Genomic DNA, 16,848 nt, shown 5'->3' with positions numbered 1-16,848 from the left:
TAATAATTTAGAGATTGCGAGTTTCAAACCTGAGATACATGAGTCCATCAAAACCATACTAGCAGCCTCAATAAAAAAAAAAAGAAAAAAAAAAGATAGATACATAGACACAGCTGCTATTTACTTCAATCTGTTGAAAAGTCTGGCTTCCCTGTCCTCCTACGCAACAAAATTAGTAACGGTCAGTAATTTAATGATGATAGTAATGTAAAACAAGTTAATCCTAATACATAATAATAGACACATCCAACAGTATGCAACACTGCAAACTACCTCATGCAACAGCCTTCAAAAGCTTTATCTTGATTTTTTTTGAGGGTGACAACAACATCTTGCATGTTTATCCTCTCTTGCGGTGACTCCGCAGAACACGCTAAGGCCAATCTCATAAGGGATGACAAACAATCTCTCTTGACCACAAATTTATCATCATCATCCTCTATACCAAGTAAAGTGGCATCCAGAACTTCTATTATTCCATCTTCTAGTAATGAATTTGCAATCCATTCCTTTAAATTAATTTCCCCAGCAAACATTTCATCCGTCGGCTTCCTTTTCGTGAATGTTTCCATCATTACAATACCAAAACTGTACACATCCCCTCTTGTCGAAACAATTCCTTCCACTCCGTACTCTGGAAGAAAAATTACAAGTTAAACTTCATCATACACATACATGCAACAAATATAAAATTGAAGGATGAATTATGTGGTTAGCCAGATCACCCGGAGCCATATACCCAATTGTGGCCAGGGTCAACGTCTGAGTCACAGAATCTCCTCCTCCCAAAAGTTTTGTGATTCCAAAATCAGTAACACGTGCAACCATGTCATCATCTAGGAGTATGTTGCTTGGCTTCAAATCACAATGAACAATAGGTAATTGATAGCCATGGTGAAGGTATTCCAATGCCGATGCAACATGTATCATTATATTCAACCTCTCAAGGACATTCGAAGAACATGTTGAAGAGTACAACCACTTCTCTAAGCTCCCGTTAGGCATGTGTTCCAGTACCACGGCTTTGAAATCAATTTGGGAGCAAAAACTAATGATTTTGAGAAGATTTCGTTGACGTGTATTGCTTAGCATTTCACATTCCTTGTCAAAACTCTTGAAACCCCCTTCTACTTGTAAATTGAAGACCTTTACTGCAACATCTATCCCATCTGAAAGTGTCCCTCTATATACTGTGCTAAAACCCCCTGTACCAAGTAAGTTGTTTGCACTAAATCCATTTGTCGCCCTTAGAAGTTCTAGGTATGAAACTCTTCTGCAGAGAAGTAAAGGTACCAACGCAGTATTTGTTGCAACCAGAGCATTCCCCCTTTTCCTCCGTAGTATCAACGATATAAAGGCCAATAGGAGTATTGCTGATGTGATCCCTGGAATTATATATTTCAGGGTGGATATTCTAGCTTTCCTTGAATGTGGTTGAGACGCTGTACTATTTTTGCATGGTGGAACACGGAGTCAGGATTCACCACAGAGTGCACCATTCGGGACAAATGATTGAGAGGTTTTGAAAAGGTCCACCTGTACGAATTTCACCTTGGAGTGTGTTGAAAGGCAAATTCAGATACTTGAGATGAATGAGTGCTTCAAGAGACTTTGGAACTACTCCGGAAAGATTGTTTTTGGATAGATCCAAGAGTTCCAGGCTTAGCAAGTTTCCAAATGAACTGGGGATATGACGTTCTAAATTATTATTTTCCAAGGAGAGACTAACCAAATCCTGGAGTCCACTCATACTGCTTGGTATAGCACCATATAAATGGTTATTTGATAAATTCACTTCTGTCACAACTTTCAGTTTTCCAACATCTTCTGAGAGAGGACCAACGAGTGAATTGGATGACAAGTCTAGGATCAATATATATGAAAGCTTCCATAAGGTAGGTGGTATTGTGGAAGTTAACAAATTGGACTCTAATGATATCTTTCTACGTCTTGCAGTTAGATTACCTAGGCAGGAAGGTACGGAACCAGAGAGTTGATTACCACTGATATTCAATTCAACTAGGTTGTCCAGTTGACAAAGTTCATCTGGGATGTATCCTTGCAACTTGTTATCATACAAATTGAGACCCTGGAGATTCCTTAGTGATGTAGGACAGAAATCCGATTATTTCACGTGCAACAAAACTAAAAGAAGGAAGCGGCGAGCAATAAAGAAAAGTGATTGGAGAATTGGTAATTCACGTGTTAATAGATTATTTGCTACGGTCATATCTCGAAAGTTGATGTTTTGAACCTTTCTTGTTGAATGAACGCTACTTTCATTTCTGGTGCGGTCGTAGAAGATGTGTTTAATTCTCCCACAAAAGTGGCTTGAGCCATCTTTTGCAGAAAGTCATGAAGACAGCAGCCTACTAATAAATGGAGTCTTTTGGGGTTTCAAGGGCTTTATTATATGTCAGTTATTTTCATTTTAATTTCCTAAGTCTTTTGAGTTTTCCAAGAGGTTGTAAAAGGCTTATTTAAGCCATGGCTTTGTAATCATTTAGACTAGGGGTGGGCAAACGGGTATAGGAACCGCGGGTCGGGGCGGGTAATCACGGTTCGGGGCGGGTACGGGCTGGTTCCTAATATTTTAGAGAACAAACGGGGCGGGCCTGGCCGGGCCCTTTTCATTTACGGGGCGGGCCGAGTCTAGATGCTTAGAAAAACGGGTACCCGGACCGGCCCGTTTCTAATTATAATGAACGGCCGAGATTGAATGATAACCTATCATCCAATCTCAACCGTTGGTTTCTGCCCTAGTTTCTACCAAGTCCAACTTTCCAGAATTCACTTTGTCTCAGCCGCTCTATCTCCCACAATCTCTCTCTCTCCCCGAACTTTCTTCTTCTTTTGCTTCTTTTTCTTCTTTATGTTCTTAATCCCAGCTGGGTTTTGCTAATTTTCTCTGCATTTTCGCTCCGAGGACTGGACATGTGAGAGCGTCATCTTCTCAACACCGAGGAGGTAAGGCTTTCATCGAGGATCAATTGAGAGAGCTCCTGAGAGATTGATTGAGTTTGCTTGATGGGATTTAATTTTTCAGTTTTTTTTGTTAATCACCCGAAGTTAGAGAGATTGGTTTTTGGGAATTTGGCTGTTTTTTTGTGAGTTATTTCCTGTGTGTGTTAATATTTGTGGAAAAGGGATAGTGAAATCTGGGAAAGGTGGCAAATTTGGAGATGATGAGATTGGAATCTGATTGTGGTGAAGGTAGAGAAAAATGGGGTTTTTATAATTTGATTGGGGAATTTAGTTGCTTTAGATCTGTTTGCCATTTGAAAAATTGGGTATTGAATATTAAAATGGTGTGTTTTGTTTTGTTCTCTTCCATTAGGTAGTCCGAGAGCAGAGAGGGATGCAGTCCGAGACGGAGCAGGTGCCACCAGAGTCGAAAAGCATGAAGGTGTTGCTTGTGAGGATGTTGGCCATGGTGAGAAACGTGGCGGTGCCGGCGCGGGGCTCGGTGGAGAAGCTGTGGTGCGACGACGAAGGCAGCATGGCGATGGTTCTGGAGTCTTTTCCGTAGCGGTTTCGCAAAAAAAAAAAAAAAAACCAAGGACCGGTGGACCCGGCCCGGACCGGCCCGTTTGAAACGGGCCGGGTTCGGTCCGATTCCTGTAATGAAATATGATGTACCCGGCTCGGCCCGGCCCGTTTCTTTTAACCTCCGGTTCCTTGAAAATTAGGTCCGGCCCGGCCCGTGCCCAGCCCTAATTTAGACATCTTTCAATCAATTAATCAAATTATCCTTGGGATTTCTATCAACTGGTGGACTCCAGTAACTTTGTTCTACAAGGGATTACGATGGTAACCCTTTCATTGCTTCGTGTTGCGTCACTTAGTCTTCCCACAGAAGTTGGAATTGACCCACTCAATAGATTGGATCCCATCCTTAAGGATATCAAGCTACTGAAGTTATGCTACCCCTCAAACTGCAAAAGCCTAATTGAAGATATTCAGGCGACGTAGACAAATTTCCAAAGGAAGCAGGAAAAGTGGCATTTAATGGATTGTCAGACAAGTAGAGTCCCCAAAGATTTCGAAGATTACCCAAACAAGAAAGGATGTTTACTTCTAGGGTTGAAGTTGTTGAATTTTGGCTAAGTGGCCATCACCTTTTGTATTAAACAAATAAAAAGAAAAAAAAAGGGAGACATCATGATGTTGTTTCTTACTTTGTGATGATGACAAATGATGATGTTTGAGAATTATTTTTTCTTTGGCCATGTGGGAAGTCACGGGGTGACTTGAAGAATTTATTTAGCAGCAATTGCTGCTTGTGTGGTTAAGAGAAGAAAGGAAAGAGAGCTGAAGAGTGGAGAGAGCTGCAGAGAGAAGTTAGAGTTTTTTTCTGCAGAGAGCCCAAAAGGAAGAAGAAGCTGCTGCTTCATTTGGTTAGTAATCATCCACCAAAATAGGTGTTGTTGTAATAGCTTTGAGCTATATGTATAGAGAAGAAAATATTCATTATATTTCTTCCTCTATTTGTTTCTTTGGTGTGTGAGAGCTATTGGGTGTATTGGGCTTTTGGGTTGTGAGATTGCCAACATTTTGTAAACTCCCATTTGGTTGATAGTGGATTATTGGGTGAGCTCCTACTGCTCCGAGGACGTACTCCAGTTACACTGACTGTTGAGGAACCTCGTTAAAATCTTGGTGTTCTTTTATATTTTGTTCTTGCATTTTCATTTGATAAATTTCCTGTGGGTAAGATTGAGTTGGTTCCAACGGGTTTGGTGCTATCCTAGCACAACAATTGGTATCAGAGCACTAGTTGCTCTTGGGTACTGTCTAGTTGCCAAAGATGTCAGACGGGCAAGATGAAAATCCTTTTGGAAGCAGCTCCGGGTTTGCAAGAACTACGGTGCAAAATGCAAAGTTCGAAGTGGAAAAGTTTGATGGCACAAACAACTTCGGGATGTGGCAATGTGAGGTCAAAGATGTGTTGGCTCAACAAGATCTACTTGCCGCTTTGGGAGAGAAGCCGGAAGCTATGTCGAAGCCGGAATGGGAGAAATTAAATTTGTGGGCTTGCTCTTCAATTCGGTTGTGCCTTGCAAAAACTCAGAAGTATTTTGTGATGCGGGAGACGGTAGCAAGTGTGTTGTGGCAAAAATTGGAAGACAAGTATATGACAAAGAGTGCAGAGAACCGGCTACACTTGAAGAAAAAGCTCTACCGCTTCCAATACAAAGAAGGTACAAAAATGATTAGACACCTTGATGCTTTTAATAAGTTGATTGCCGACTTGTTAAATTTAGATGAGGATATTAAGGATGAAGATAAGGCCTTAATATTGTTGAATTCCTTGCCGGACTCTTATGAGCATTTTGTTACCACTATTATGCATGGTAAAGAAACTGTGAAATTTGAAGATGTGTCAAATGCCTTGATGAATTATGAAATGAGGCATAGAGATAAAAATCATGATAGTACCTCTGAAGCTTTATTTGTTAGAGGTAGATCATCGGAGAGAAGATCATCTTCTAGTAGGAAAAAATCACAGTCTCGACCTAGAGGAAACTCTAAAGGTAGAAAACCTTTGGAAAGGGATGAATGTGCCTTTTGTCGTAATAAGGGCCATTGGAAGAAAGATTGTCCTAAATTGAAGACCAAAGGCAAAGAAAGTTCTGAAGCTAATGTTGCTGAGGTTGAAACAGATTTTTCTGATTTTGCTTTAACCACTTCCTCATCATTTGATTGTGCTACTAAGTGGGTGTTGGATACGGGTTGTACTCATCATATGACTCCTCACAAGGATTGGTTTTCAAGCTTGAAAGAGTTTGATGGTGGCGTTGTGTTCATGGGAGATGACAATCCTTGCACAACAAAAGGGATTGGTACAGTTCGTTTGAAGTTGCATGATGGCATGGTTAAAGAGTTGACAGGTGTTCGGTATGTACCGAATTTGAAGAAAAATCTTATTTCTTTGGGTACTTTGGAATCCAAGGGTTTCAGGTTTCATTCAGATGGGCAGACATTAAAAGTTACTTATGGTGCACTTGTTGTGATGAAAGCTCCTAGATGTGGCCATTTGTATTTATTGCAGGGAAGCACTGTGACAGGTGAAGCATCTGTAGTTTCTGAAAATATGGGCACATCTGATTCAGATACTACTAGACTGTGGCATATGAGATTAGGCCATGCCGGTGAGAAAGCTCTACAAGGGCTTGTGAAAAAAGGTCTTCTAAAAGGTGCCACGACTTGTAAGCTTGATTTCTGCGAGCATTGTGTCTTGGGGAAGCAAACTAGAGTGAAGTTTGGTACTGCTGTACATCAGACGAAGGGCATTCTTGATTATGTGCATTCGGATGTTTGGGGTCCTACAAAGACTCCCTCTTTGAGTGGTAGACATTGGTTCGTGACCTTTGTTGATGATTATTCAAGAAGGTCTTGGGTTTACACTATGAAGCACAAGAGTGAGGTGTTAAGCATTTTCTTGGGATGGAAGAAAATGGTTGAGAACCAGACTGGGAGAAAGATTAAGATTTTGAGATCGGATAATGGTGGTGAATACACATACGATCCTTTCTTTAAAGTTTGCAAAGAGGAAGGAATTGTGAGACATTTCAGTGTTCGGGGAACTCCACAACAAAATGGAGTTGCAGAAAGATTGAATCGAACCTTGCTTGAGAAGGTTAGATGTATGTTGTCTCAGTCGGGTTTAAGCAAGTCATTTTGGGCAGAGGCAGTTAATTATGCATGTCACATCATCAACCGGTTACCCTCAGCTGCTGTTCAGGGTAAGACACCAATGGAGGTATGGACTGGAAAACCTTCTTCTGATTATGACTATATCCGTATTTTTGGTTCACCTGCTTATTTTCATGTAACTGAAAATAAACTTGATCCTAGAGCCAAAAAGGCTATCTTTCTTGGTTTTAGTAGTGGTGTCAAAGGTTACAGGTTGTGGTGTCCAGAGATGAAGAAACTGGTAATTAGTAGAGATGTGACATTTGACGAAGAAAGTATGTACAAAGTCTCTGAGAAGAATGTGAAAGATGTCCAACAGGTGGAGCTTGAGAAAGTTGCCTCTGGTACTTCAAATCCTATTTCCGCTGATGTCGAAGCCACTACAAGTGAAGAAGTGGGAGACCATGAGGATGTTGAAGAAGTTGAACTTGAAGATTCTATTCAAGTTGAAGAGCAAGTTTCACCTCAAGAGTCTATTGCCAAAAACAGAGGAAAGAGACAAATTACCAAGCCAGCTCGGTATAGTGACTATGTTTCTTTTGCTCTTCCTATTATCACTGATGATATTCCATCTAATTTCGAGGAAGCCATTGAGAGTGAGGAGAAGAAGAGGTGGTGCAATGCCATGGGTGATGAGATGAATTCTCTCTTGAAGAACAAGACGTGGGAGTTAGCTAAATTGCCTAAGGGCAAGAAAGCTATCGGTTGCAAATGGGTGTATGCCAAGAAGGAAGATGCTGATGAGAAAAGCAATGTGAGATTTAAAGCAAGATTAGTTGCTAAAGGGTATGCACAAAAGGAGGGCATTGACTACAATGAAATCTTTTCTCCGGTTGTGAAGCACTCCTCAATTCGTATTATGTTAGCTCTTGTTGCACAATATGATCTTGAGCTTGTGCAACTTGATGTGAAGACGGCTTTCCTACATGGTGATTTGAATGAAGAGATTTATATGTGTCAACCGGATGGGTATATAGTGAAAGGGAAGGAGAATTTGTTTTGCAAATTGAAGAAATCACTTTATGGCTTGAAGCAATCTCCAAGGCAATGGTATTTGAGGTTTGATAAATTTATGAGAGGCCAAAATTATTCTAGAAGTCAATATGATCATTGTGTGTACTTCAAGAAGTTGCAAGATGGGTCTTTCATTTATTTATTGATATATGTTGATGATATGTTGATTGCCTCAAAGAATGTCGAAGAGATTGAGAAATTGAAGAAGCAAATGAAGAATGAGTTTGAGATGAAGGATCTTGGTGAAGCGAAGAAGATCCTTGGCATGGAGATCACTAGAGATAGAGCAAAGGGTTTCGTCAGTTTGAATCAAAAACAATACCTTGAGAAGTTGATTCGGAAGTTTGGAGTTCATGATTCAACCAAACCGGTTAGTACCCCTTTGGCTCCTCATTTTAAATTGAGTTCTCTACAATGTCCTAAAACTGATAAAGAGAAGCTGCAAATGAAAAATATACCATATGCAAATTTGGTTGGTAGTTTGATGTATGCAATGGTATGCTCTAGATCGGATATTGCTCATGCAGTTGGCATGGTGAGTCGATATATGCATAATCCAGGTAAAGAGCATTGGCAAGCAGTTAAGTGGATATTGAGGTATCTCCATGGTACTCGAGATGTTGGTTTATGCTTTGAGAGAGATGACTCTGGTATTGGTCATTTTGCAGTTGGTTATGTTGATTCAGATTATGCAGGTGATCTGGATGGAAGGAAGTCTACTACAGGCTATGTGTTTACTATGGCTAAAGGACCAGTTTGTTGGAGGTCCATTTTGCAGTCGTCTGTTGCCTTGTCTACTACAGAGGCTGAATATATGGCAGTTGCTGAAGCTATAAAGGAGGCCATTTGGATACATGGGCTGATTAGAGATTTGGGGGTTGATCAGAAACAGGTGGAGGTACATTGTGATAGTCAGAGTGCCATTTATTTGGCTAAGTATCAGGTTCATCATGCGAGGACCAAGCACATAGATGTGCGTTATCACTTTGTTCGTGAAATTGTTGGTGAAGGGGAAATCATTCTCCAGAAGATTCCAACTAAAGACAACCCTGCTGATATGTTGACTAAGGTTGTTGGTGTAGCCAAGTTTGTTCACTGTTTGAACTTGGCTCACATTATGCCTATATAAAGAAGGCGTTGAGCAGTAGGAGTTTTGGAGTATTTAGCTCGGCATGAATTGTTCTCTTGCTAGTATTTGGGAGTGATTTTTTGGGTCAATTGTGTTGGTTGGCTTATCATAGCGTTTTCGGAACTTGGCCAAGGTGGAGATTGTTGAATTTTGGCCAAGTGGCCATCACCTTTTGTATTAAACAAATAAAAAGAAAAAAAAAGGGAGACATCATGATGTTGTTTCTTACTTTGTGATGATGACAAATGATGATGTTTGAGAATTATTTTTTCTTTGGCCATGTGGGAAGTCACGGGGTGACTTGAAGAATTTATTTAGCAGCAATTGCTGCTTGTGTGGTTAAGAGAAGAAAGGAAAGAGAGCTGAAGAGTGGAGAGAGCTGCAGAGAGAAGTTAGAGTTTTTTTCTGCAGAGAGCCCAAAAGGAAGAAGAAGCTGCTGCTTCATTTGGTTAGTAATCATCCACCAAAATAGGTGTTGTTGTAATAGCTTTGAGCTATATGTATAGAGAAGAAAATATTCATTATATTTCTTCCTCTATTTGTTTCTTTGGTGTGTGAGAGCTATTGGATGTATTGGGCTTTTGGGTTGTGAGATTGCCAACATTTTGTAAACTCCCATTTGGTTGATAGTGGATTATTGGGTGAGCTCCTACTGCTCCGAGGACGTACTCCAGTTACACTGACTGTTGAGGAACCTCGTTAAAATCTTGGTGTTCTTTTATATTTTGTTCTTGCATTTTCATTTGATAAATTTCATGTGGGTAAGATTGAGTTGGTTCCAACGGGTTTGGTGCTATCCTAGCACAACAAAAGTATCAATCGTTAAATTGTTTTTGAGTAAGCTAAGGTACTCAAGGTTTGTTAAGGCACATAAATTGTTAGGAATAAACCCAGAAAATGAGTTTGAAGACATATCTAGCTTCGTGAGCTTAGAGCCATTGGAGATAAAGCTGGGGATTAGTCCACTGAGATTATTCATTCCAACAAACATGAATTCTAGGTTTGGAACTCCAATGCCTATGTCTGTTGGAAGACTTCCTGAGAGTTGATTATCAACAAGTGCAATTTGTCTCAACATGGACATATTGAAGATTTTGCGTGGGATGGGACCATTGAGATTATTAATATCGAGTCCTAACATCTGTAAATTTTGAAGATCACCAATCTCATCTGGTACCGTACCTGCCATAATTAATATACCACCCAAGTTAGTTTTATGGCCTTAGCATTCTTAATTACTTCTTATTATTCAATAGTTTGACTGAATTGTTAAAGAGAAAAAAAAATTAAAAAAGAATTGAAAACTTCTTCCTACAAGTTTTATGGCCAAATCAACACCACTTCTTCCTACAAGTTAACAACCTCAGATACAAAAGCCCAGGTTGGGCCAATCAATGTTTTATCCTCGACAAGCCTTCCAACCCATCATTTTTACATAGAGCCCAAAACATGCTGTCACCCTTAAGGGGATAAGTGCTTCTCACATTTCTTTGAGTATTACCAAAGCCCAACATCCAGCCATCTCCCTTTCGCAAGACGTGGTGCTGTCTTTGAGTCTAATGACCATCGACGCTACAAATTTATAGTTGTAATTTTCGTCCTAGTAATAGTAATATATACCAAGCTCGGTGATCAATCAGCAGTACTTTTTGGTGAAGCGGGTAACCTCACAACCAATTAAATAGCTCAATTCACGAAAATATGTGGACCAACTGACCACTAAAACTTAGTCTATAAACGTTTTCTAAATGCCCAAATCATGAAGCCCTAAAGGCGGCCTTTTGGGGTCATTAGACTTTTGCAGCATAACCCCTAATACATGAGAAGCTTGGGAGTTTGTTCACACTTTCCTTGTACAATTCTTGTTCTCGTGTGGCTGGTTCAACCCTTGATTCACCATGCCCTGTAAAAATAACAATACAAGCATGCATAAATTTCAGTAGTTTCTCATCAACACAATTGAACCAAAGAAAAGTTGGAAAATAAAACATTACAAATACGATTCACGTCAAATCTTAAAACAATACATATCAAAATAAAATTTACGAATAAAAGAATGGAAATAATTTCTAAAACTTAAGCCTGATTATGAGCAGGTCTTAATGTTGCATAACCATCTACAGCAAATTTTCATTTACAATAATGACTCGGAAAAAATTTGAGAAATTTTGTAAAGTAAAAATCAGGTATCCGTTAATATGCAAAAACGAAGAACATGTTTGAGTGCTAAATTACTCTAACTAATTAATTTGACGTGTATATGCAAAGTTTGCAGGTTTTAGGTAATTCTCATGATAATTTCAGTAATTTATGATGAAAATCAACATAAAAATTTAATAGCTTTCCAAAAAGAAATTATGCATCGAGTAGTAGAAAATTATTTTCGCATGTAATAATGGTCAAAACAAACAGTGCTTTTAATAGAAAGACATTAGACCAAGGGCAGTCTTCAGACAAAATGATTAGGCACACCACCATTTTTACACTGTGGCTAATGACTAGGCTACTAGATGAATTTTGGATGACGCCAGTGTTAAAGGCCTAGGTTTTTTTAGGTAGAAATAGAATGTGAAGTGTGCACAAATGATTTTAGTTTATTCATTGGGACATTTCGTCGAAGATTTGATAAGTAATATTGAAGAATTTGTCGAATGTTGTCCACGCAACCTGTTGAGATATGTCTAGCAGATATTACATCAAATACTTTATAGGTACAAATGAACCCATTCAAAACATTCAAAGGATCCAGAAAACCTTCACATGTATATTTTCTTAATCTCATGTGGTCTTGGTACCACCTAGATCCCCGTGTGCATCTGACTCTGATAATGCATGCTCTAAAATCACGATAGTTATTATGTGAGTTTAAACTTTTAAATTTATGTAATAGATGGATTCAATTGCATTTATTTAAGAACAATCAAATAGTGTTAATGCTCACCACTATTTTCAAAGTATAATGACGGTGAGTAAAAATTCACCGACTATAAAATAAATAAAAAACTAATGGTTCCATGAGCAATTAATTAATATTAAGTGATATTTTATATTAACTTTAAAGCTTTTTCTTTCGGCTAATCAAGAAGTAAATATTTGTATGATTCTGTAATGCTTTAGTGGTGTTGAATTGGGATAGAGATATAGTAGTGTGAATAAGAAAATGCATAGGTCGATCGATGGGTCAAAGAAAAATAAAATATGGAGGTTTACAAAGTCTTTGAAGACTGCGAAAAAGACAATCTAACCTTCAAAATATTAAGACATATATTATTGAGCTTTCCACTTTGTGACTCACACTTCTCGTTTAATTATTCGTTCTTTAATTTTATATTTGGTTTAAGTTTTATATTAGTTAAACTAATTAAACTAGAATAAGGACCTCTCCGGATCCCCTTTATGAGGATCTTGGGGATCCTCATATTGTATCTGTTTATCGTACATTGTGCGATTAGAAATTATTTTAAATAATTTTATTTAAAATTAAACATGAACAGTATTTGACGAAAATTGACCGCACGATGTACGATAAACGGACACGATTTAAGAATTTCCAAAATCCTCACAAGAGGATCAGGAGAATCCTCATTCATTAAACCATCAACTGCCTAATCCATGTACCAGAGTAGATGAATGGCATAAATGCAATTCAACTCAACTTCATAAACCCTACTCCTTTGTGGCCATTGGACCACAAGGCTTGCAGTACTAGGAGTGAGCAATCCTGCAATTCTTATTGTCTCGTCTGATCAATCATAAACTTAGCTACTTTATAATTTCATGGATGAAGCAATGTACATTTAAAGTGTTTGATCATCATGCATACGTGGGTGTAGCTAAATTAGCTAAAACAAAATGTGTTTGTTCTTCCAAACCGAAGTTTGGATCTTTCGCTATTTCCGTAATTTAATTAGTTTAAAATAAAATATCATGTTGGAATCAAGCAGTCATCACATGATTGGATGTTTTGATCGTAGCTGTTGGAAGACTTGAGATCGGTTGGCGGCACGACGAGAATGGTGGCAAGAGGAGCAGAGTGAAACCCATCAACAAATTTGTATAGATTTTGGCCAATGAGAAACGGCTTCATCTGTCGAAGCCATTGAGCTTTTTTCATCGAGTTTGAGGAAGCTTGCAGTGCTAGGGTTAGAGAAGTGGGTGAGGGTGACAGATGAGGAGGAAGAGGAAGAAGAAAGAGAGGAGGAAGAATCGGTGGCCATGAGAAAGACTAGAGATAGGAAGAGACATGAGGATCGACTAGGGTTTCAGAAAGGCTTGGAGTACACTCCAAGAGTAGACCTATAAAACTTACTAAACTTCACCCAATCTAGAATATTATGGCAAGATATTAGAGGAAGAGATAACCTCTCTAACAATACCATTTCTTTGTTTCGATTAAGGTTCTAAAAGACACTAGATGCTAGTTGGGCGGCGCGTTGGGGCCTAACTCCTAAGCGATTAGGCAGGCGCCTAGACAGATTAGACGGATTTAATTAAATATATTATATTTCATGTAAATAAGTATTTGTTGATACTTAAAATATATATGATGTCATCATAAAATACAAAATGGAATGACATACATATTATGAGATATTGGAACATAATGAAAACATGAAGGACAAGTATATAATGTGTGTTCCTTTAAGTATTCAACAAGTATCTTACAATTTATTGAAAAAATAAAATGCAAAATGAAAGTTATATATTTTCTGTTTAAGTGAGTCACAACCTAGAAGGGTATGGGTGGGCTAGGCGGGTGCTTAGGCAGGCGCCTCAGTAGGTCTAGGAGCAATTTCTTAATTTTCAAACGCCTATGCATTAATCTGGATGGTGGCCAACCGCCTAGCGCCTAGGCGGGGATTTTTAGAACAGTTATATAGGCAAGGAAAACACGTTCATAGATTTCTAATTGTAGGAGAAAACTCACATGTAGTTGTTGTATTCATAAGTACATAATATAACCAAATTATTTTTAATAGAAAATCATAACCAATTGTCTAATCACGTGACGAGAGATAAGACAACAATAAATTACATATAGTTTTTTTATGTTTTTTTTAACAAAAGGTAGAAATATTATAGGCGAATATAGAGTTTTACATCCTATGCTAGAATGTTAAATAGGAATTCAAGCCCAATACAGTCCCAAACAAAACCCATACCCTCATGGAATACATACTTAGCCATCGAGTGAGCTACACAATTACTTTCTCGAGAAACGAATTCAAAAGTCACCGACTCTAAGCCACGCGCTAGAGTCTTAATGTCATCAAGAGTGCATTCCAAACTGAAATCAAGGGTAATCTCCTTCCTAATCATTTGGATGAGAGCCTTGGCGTCAGATTCATCAATAACCGTGCTAAATCCATGTTTAATACAAAACTCTAAGCCATCTCGAATTGCAGTGGCCTCAGCTGACGCTGCACTGTGGCAAAAAATACCGCCCGAGCCCCCCGCCGCTTGCAGCAGGCCTACAAAATCATGGGGCAACCCAGCCCACACCAGCACCCAGAGTCTCTTTACACCAAGCAGCATCAGTGTTTATCTTGATTGACCCGAACCTCGGCTTTTGCCAGTGCTCACTCCGTCTTCCTAAATTTGAGACGATCTTGGCATCAAAAGGTTTTACACTCGCAACCCATAGGACACCTGCATCCCGAAACTCGGCGAGGTTCCTCTTCCATAGCTTCAAGATTTCTAAAGGTTATCGGTGCTCACCCTTGAAAACCATCTCATTTCTGTTTTTCCAGAGACGCCAGAGCCCAAACACAAATTCTTGCAGTAACTCAAGTTCGTTAACCTTGCCCTTGACCCGGTTGCAGAAAGTCACCCAGGTTGCAAGGAAATCAGCCCCATCCAGCTCAAAGGAGTTAATCTGAAGGGGGAGCAAAACCAGAAAATGTGACTGATTTCACACCGAAAGAAAATGTGGTTCTCCGTCTCATCAAACTGCTTGCACACCTCACAAACATTGTCGACTCTCATATGTCTCATTTTCAGATTTCTTCGGACTGCCAGAGTGGTATTACAACATTTCCAGACAAAGAACTTCATTTTGTTTGGAACCTCCAAGCTCTATATCTTGTTCTAGACTTGGTTGAGGTTTGAGTTTGAACTCGGCGCTCCACGCCTTTTCCTCCCCAGATCGTCATTTTCCATAAGCCCTAAAGCCACCCCGTATCCAGTTTTAATAGTATACACCCCATTCTTTGAGTGGTGCCAAACCAATCTATCACCTTGTATGCTCCTACTTAAAGGAATACTAAGAATCGATGCCACATCCTCCTTATAGAAACCTCCAACAATAACATCGATCTTCCACGCGACTGCGTCCGGATCAATAAGATCACAAACCAAAGTTGCATGCAGGCCCTCGCGTGTCCGAGCCTTGAAAGTGGAAGGTTTTGGGAACCACGGGTCTTCCCCGGATATTGATGCAGGTTCCATCACTTACCCGTCATTTGATACCATTGTCAAGAACCTTTCGTGCTTCAAAAATACCCTTCCAGCCCCAGAACATTCCCTTTCCACAACATGCTTCCCTGAACGTCTTACCCGGGAAGTATTTGTCTCTCAACACATTAGCAAGAAGGGAATTAGGCCTATGAATAAGTCTCCATCCAATCTTAGCCAGGAGGGCGAGGTTGAAATACTGTATGTCCTTGAATCCCAGCCTTCCATTATGTTTTTGCGATCTTAGCCTTTCCTAGGCAACTCAATGGACACCCTTCCTGCATCCGTTCCCCCTCCACACATAATTCCTAACAGCTTTCTCAATGTCTTTACACACACTGATGGGAAGCTTGAAACAGCCCATGGCATGGTTAGGTATAGCCATGGCCATTGCCTTTATGAGGGTTTCCTTCCCCGCCTGAGAAAGGAATTGTTCCGCCCAACCCGCCATACGGGTTTCGATTTGTTCACGAACCTCCTCGAACACAGCTTTCTTGGAATGACCAAAGTCAGCCTGTAAACCAAGGTATTTCCCGAAGCCATCCATGCTTTAGATGTTTAGGGTTTGTACAATCTCCTGCTTAGCACGTTTCTTGGTCTTTGGGTTAAAGAAAATTGAGCTTTTCGACAAATTTATTTCTTGGCCCGACCCATAAGCATAGACCCTTAAAACTTCTCTCACCCACTGCGCATCCTCTGCCGTGTCATTGCAAAAGAGCATCGAGTCGTCTGCCGTGGCATCCTCAATTACATATAGTTGAGTTATCTAAGTTTGGCAGCGATGAGTGAATGTATCCTATCATGTCTAGCAATTGTATACGTTGATGAATATAACCGAAATATTGAAGTATTCTCCGACGTCTAACAGAAAAACAAAAAACTCATCAAAACTAATTGAAAAACTCATCATAACTAATTATTTAGTCACATGACGTGAGATAAGAATAACATTCAGTATATACAATCGGGGATATCTAAATCTGGCAGTGATGAGTGAATGCCCCATGCCATGTCTTTTCAATTTTCGTTGCTAATGGTATGTTGGGGAAATTGTTGGCAATTCAATTAATATCTTGTCATCTGGGAAAAAAACTAGGCAAAAGGGAAACAAAAGACAAGACAAGGGGTGATTTTCCGATCTATTTAAATTCTTATACAACAGTACATTTATACCGTACATGAATATGGAGTGTGTTAGTCGGGTTGGACTTTATTTCGTTGCCCAACTTAATAGATTTGGATTGACATTATTTAAGAAGTGTGCATCCCTTTCAATTTTCGATCGTCAGATTGAATGAATTGAAAAAAATCAAATAACATAAATTGATAAGGATGTGTAAGAAGTAAAAAGGGTATGTGGATAATAGTCACACCCCTTATTTAAACTCACTTTCACTTAAGAAATTAGGCAAACTAATCCATCCAAACTATTCTAAGGCAGGTTGAGTTGGGCGATTTCACGGGTTGTGATTATTTACTATGTTTCTGATTTGTTAAGTGCATATAAGTGACAACTAATTTAAAATATGTCATATTTAAATTTAATTACTGAAATC

The 16,848-nt window shown here is 39.2% G+C and overlaps 1 protein-coding gene across 1 annotated transcript; it reads right to left on the bottom strand.

The window, feature by feature from the left end:
* Positions 1-125: 125 nt before the first annotated feature.
* LOC126584537 (probable LRR receptor-like serine/threonine-protein kinase At3g47570) lies at positions 126-1,220 on the bottom strand. The gene is made up of 3 exons (XM_050248889.1): positions 726-1,220; positions 274-634; positions 126-159 (listed from the first exon to the last, which is right to left on the bottom strand). Exons 1-3 carry the CDS (start codon positions 1,090-1,092, stop codon positions 126-128), a joined length of 762 nt encoding a protein of 253 aa, XP_050104846.1. The 5' UTR covers positions 1,093-1,220.
* Positions 1,221-16,848: the final 15,628 nt, after the last annotated feature.

Source organism: Malus sylvestris, chromosome 10, assembly GCF_916048215.2.
Source record: "Malus sylvestris chromosome 10, drMalSylv7.2, whole genome shotgun sequence".
Lineage (NCBI taxonomy): Eukaryota > Viridiplantae > Streptophyta > Magnoliopsida > Rosales > Rosaceae > Malus > Malus sylvestris.
This window is presented reverse-complemented; position numbering and strand designations above follow the sequence as displayed.